Here is a 4,683-nt window from a genome sequence, read left to right as displayed (position 1 = left end):
ATATATTAGGGTTCTTCAGAAAAACTGAACCAGTAGGACACACACACACACACACACACACACACACACACACGTTACAGTCTTGAGTTCGAATATATATCTCTCTGTGTGTATGTCATGCCTGTGATAAAGTTTAATTTATAAATTAGGCACAGTAAGATTAACAACAACAACTAATAGTGAAATAGAACAATTATAACAATACACTGTAATAAAAGTTATGTGAATGTGGTTTCTGTCTCTCTCAACATACCTTGTTGTACCATTCTCATCCTTTTTGTGATCTGTCAGCCTGATAACTGAGTCAGCTACGAAGTGACTAATGGGCAGATACCGTATACAGAGTAGATGCCCTGGACAAAGGAATTCATGTCCTAGGTGGGATGGCATGAGATTTCATCATGCTACTTGGAATGGTGTACAATTTAAAAGTTATGAAATGTTTATTTCTGGAATTTTTCATTTAATATTTTCTGACGGCGATTGACTGAGGGTAACTAAAACTGTGGAAAGGGAAACTCTGTGTGTGTAGACATTTTATATATTTTTAAAATTATGCTTTCCTTCCCCCTCATCCACTTAATAAGTCCTGTCAAATCTATATTACAAACTTTTTTTCAACTCATACCCTTCTTTTCTGCCATTTTCAATGTTCAGCTCCTCAACCAGACCATTAAAATTACTTCCTAAGGCTGGATGTGGTGGCTGATGCTTGTAATCCCAGCACTTTGGCAAGCCAAGGCGGGTGGATCACTTGAGGTCAGGAGTTTGAGACCAGCCTGGACAACATGGTGAACCCCCGTCTCTACTAAAAGTACGAAATTAGCCAGGCGTGGTGGTGCATGCCTGTAATGCCAGCTATTTGGGAGGCTGAGGCAGGAGAATCGCTTGAACCTGGGAGGCAGAGATTGCAGTGAGCCTAGATCATGCCACGCCACTGTACTCCAGCCTGGGCGACTTCACTTTTTTTTTTTTACTCAACGATGGCAGATGAAACCCTTCATAAGTTGTCTTCTACAAAACTTCATAATCTTATCTCCCTGTCCTTATCATTCGGAACTTCTTGCTGTTCTTTTTAGACGTAACTGAGTTTTCTATTGATCACATGCCTTTGTGCATGCTGCTATCTCTGTGTAGAATCACTCTCTCTCCATCTTCCCCATACCTCAAGTTCCTGCTCTGATGTCACCCCATGAAGCCTTCCTGGATTCCCATCCTGATCCCAGAACACTCTTACACATTCATGTGGAGGCAAACTTGATCCTTCAACTCTTTTTTCTTTTTTGAGACAGGGTCTCAGTCTTGTCACCCAGGCTGGAGTACAGTGGCGTAGTCATAGCTCATTGCAGCCTCAGCTGCCTGGGCTCAGGCAATTCTTCCACCTCAGCCTCCCAAGTAGATGGGACCATAGACATGTGCCACCACACCTAGCCAGTTTTTAAATTATTTGTAAAGACGAGGTCTCACTGTGATGCTCAGGCTGGTCTCAAACTCTTGGGTTCAAGCAGTCCTCCTGCCTCAGCCTCCCAAAGTGCTGGGATTACTGGTGTGAGTCACTGCGCCCAGTTGGTCCTTCAAACATTGAATTTCAGATGAGTTTGTTCCTAAACTGACCAAGGAACTCTTTGAACTGTAGTGTGAATTTAATGGAACTGCCTTTCTGCAAGCAGTTCATATCTGATAACATCACTTACCATCTTTCTGTACCTCAGTTTGTATATTCATTTAATTGTTTTATTAAAGTGGTTTTGAAATGTATTCATAGGTACTTCAGTAGAGGCTGAATTCTTGGGGATTTAGGCCTCTCACAACTGGCTTTAGCGAAAGCATTTCATTCTTAATTTGTAACGTATTGGGTTTCTGGGTAAAATTTTAGATGAAGAGAAGTATTGATATCAAAAACAAAATTTAAGATTCTTGTTTCATTTCTTGTCTACCTGATTCTTAGTAACCCATGTGACTATCTTTATCTGTTCTCTCTCTCACGCCCCCCAAGAAGAAACAAAACCTAACCCCTGAAATCAAGGATATTTTATATTATTCACCTTTGTTTCTCAAATATCTGTTGAATGAATGCGAAATATGTTAATAGAAGTTAATGAATAGCATCTAATTTTTATTAATTTGTTTATTTCAGTTATCAAGTGGGAATCCTGTATATGAAAAATACTATAGACAGGTAAGATTTTTGTTTCATTGTTTGCCTAGATTGAACATCAAGTGTACTGTCAACTCTTGATTGTATGTCTGTAGATTACCAGCTAGCTCGATAAATTTGGCATGTCTTGTTTTCAGCTTCTTGTTTACAGCCTCCTACTTTGAGTACTTAATGCATTTGACAAGCTCCCAGAGAAATGAAGGAAAGATAATTAAGTCCAAGTACTTAGTTGTCTTAAATATCTATGTTGAAAATTTATATATTTGATAGATTTATTCAGATATAAACATTCCGAATTCTTAAGACAAATACAAGTAACTTCTATGTTGTTTTTAAGACTTACTAAAGTATAATTTTCACGAAGTGAAAAACATGACTTTTATACAAATATATAATGAGCATGTATCACAAATTTTATTCAGCTCATTAATTACTGGTTAATTAGCACAGATATATAGCCTCTGGTCAGATATAAAAATGGGAATATGGCCAGGCACGGTGGCTCATACCTGTAATCCCAGCACTTTGGGAGGCTGAGGCGGGCGGATTACCTGAGTTCAGGAGTTCAAGACCGGGCTGGCCAACATGATGAAACCCTGTCTCTACTAAAATACAAAATTAGCTGGGTTTGGTGGTGCATGCCTATTATCCCAGCTACTCGGGAGGCTAAGGCAGGAGAATTACTTGAACCTGAGAGGCGAGGTTACAGTGAGCCGAGATTGCGCCATTGCACTCCAGCCTGTGCAAAAAGAGTGAAACTCTGTCTCAAAAAAAAATTTAAAAATGGGAATATGAGTTATAGAGATTTACATACTTCACCAGACAGTGTTCATTTGTGTTGGTACGGATTGGTACGGACGGGAGACACTTGCATTGCTATCAGTTTCTATTAACCTCTACCTCTACAGAGTATAAAGCATTCTAGACAGTAGAAAGTCATCAAGGGTGCATACCATAGATCAGATGATAATTTCTTGAAGGTGTAGACAATCTTATTTGCCCATTTTCAAGTATCAGATTATTTTTTCTAACAGTCTCCCTACCTTATGATTATGATCACAGAAAAGGCTGGTTTCATTATATTTGGCCTGGCTATTTACATAGTTTCAGCAAGTATTAATTAAACATTATAGGCCTCTTTGGTTTTGACTTGCAAATCAAGAGCTATAAACTATTTAGCAACTTTTAAGGTCAGAGAATAATTTCTGCCTGAAAAATATCAAGGATCTCAGACTACTTTTTAATGCCCCTGTTATATTTGTTCTTCTATTTTAAGGCTATGCTCCAAACCTTAGAAATTCTCTCTACAATATTTCACCTTCAGTACATATAAATATGAGTGAATTTATTTCATCTTGAGGTTTCCCAGATTTGCTAAGGTTCCTAGCCTGTTGGTAAGTGACCTTACTTTACTACCTGTGAGGCTGGGATCTTGTAAACCAGGTAGCAGGCCAGTTTTCTTGGGAGATCTTTATGATGTTGGTGTCACATAAAGTCAGTACTTGTTCTTTAATCTTTGTTTTGTTTAAATAAAAGAAGTCATTCTCAAATAATGGCCTTGTTTTACACAATTGACTTATCCAATTACATCCTGATAAGAAGAAAAACAAATTGTTGTTGAACCCATATAATAACTATATTGCTATAAAGCGTAAAAACATCCATACAAGTATTTGTCTTTGAATTCTGAGGGGTCAGTGAGAATCAGATACTATTGATGGGGAGAAACCAGAGCAGAAAAATTGAAAATTCTAAAAATCAGAGTACCTCACTGCTCCTCCAAAGGAACACAGCACCTTGCCAACAATGGAACAAAGCTGGATGGAGAATGACTTTGACAAGTTGACAGAAGTAGGCTTCAGACAATCGGTAATAACAAACTTCTCTGAGCTAAAGGAGGATGTTCGAACCCATCGCAAAGAAGCTAAAAACCTTGAAAAAAGATTAGACGAATGGCTAATTAGAATAAACAGTGTAGAGAAGACCTTAAATGACAGATGGAACTGAAAACCATAGCACGAGAACTACGTGACGCATGCGCAAGCTTCAGTAGCCAATTTGATCAAGTGGAAGAAAGGGAATCAGTGATTGAAGATCAAATGAATGAAATGAAGTAAGAAGAGAAGTTTAGAGAAAAAAGAGTAAAAAGAAACGAACAAAGACTCCAAGAAATATGGGACCATGTGAAAAGACCAAATCTACGTCTGATTGGTGTACCTGAAAGTGAAGGGGAGAATGGAACCAAGTTTGAAAACACTCTTCAGGATGTTATCCAGGAGAACTTCCCCAACCTAGCAAGGCAGGCCAACATTCAAATTCAGGAAATTCAGAGAATGCCGCAAAGATACTCCTTGAGAAGAGCAACTCCAAGACACGTAATTGTCAGATTCATCAAAGTTGAAATGAAAGAAAAAATATTAAGGGCAGCCAGAGAGAAAGGTCGGGTTACCCATAAAGGGAAGCCCATCAGACTAAAAGCGGATCTCTTGGCAGAAACTCAACAAGCCAGAAGAGAGTGGGGGCCA

The 4,683-nt window shown here is 38.7% G+C and overlaps 1 protein-coding gene across 1 annotated transcript in view; it reads left to right on the top strand.

Moving 5' to 3' along the window:
* Window positions 1-4,683, top strand: part of LOC105500735 (epidermal growth factor receptor substrate 15-like) — an 80,083-nt gene that overhangs the window by 48,188 nt on the left and 27,212 nt on the right. Inside the window, exon 3 of the mRNA XM_011926369.1 lies at window positions 2,138-2,179. Coding sequence (XP_011781759.1) covers window positions 2,138-2,179 — 42 coding nt within the window. The remainder of the gene's footprint in view (window positions 1-2,137; window positions 2,180-4,683) is intronic.

This window comes from Colobus angolensis, unplaced genomic scaffold, assembly GCF_000951035.1.
Source record: "Colobus angolensis palliatus isolate OR3802 unplaced genomic scaffold, Cang.pa_1.0 Scaffold68, whole genome shotgun sequence".
In the NCBI taxonomy this organism is placed as follows: Eukaryota; Metazoa; Chordata; class Mammalia; order Primates; family Cercopithecidae; genus Colobus; species Colobus angolensis.
This window is presented reverse-complemented; position numbering and strand designations above follow the sequence as displayed.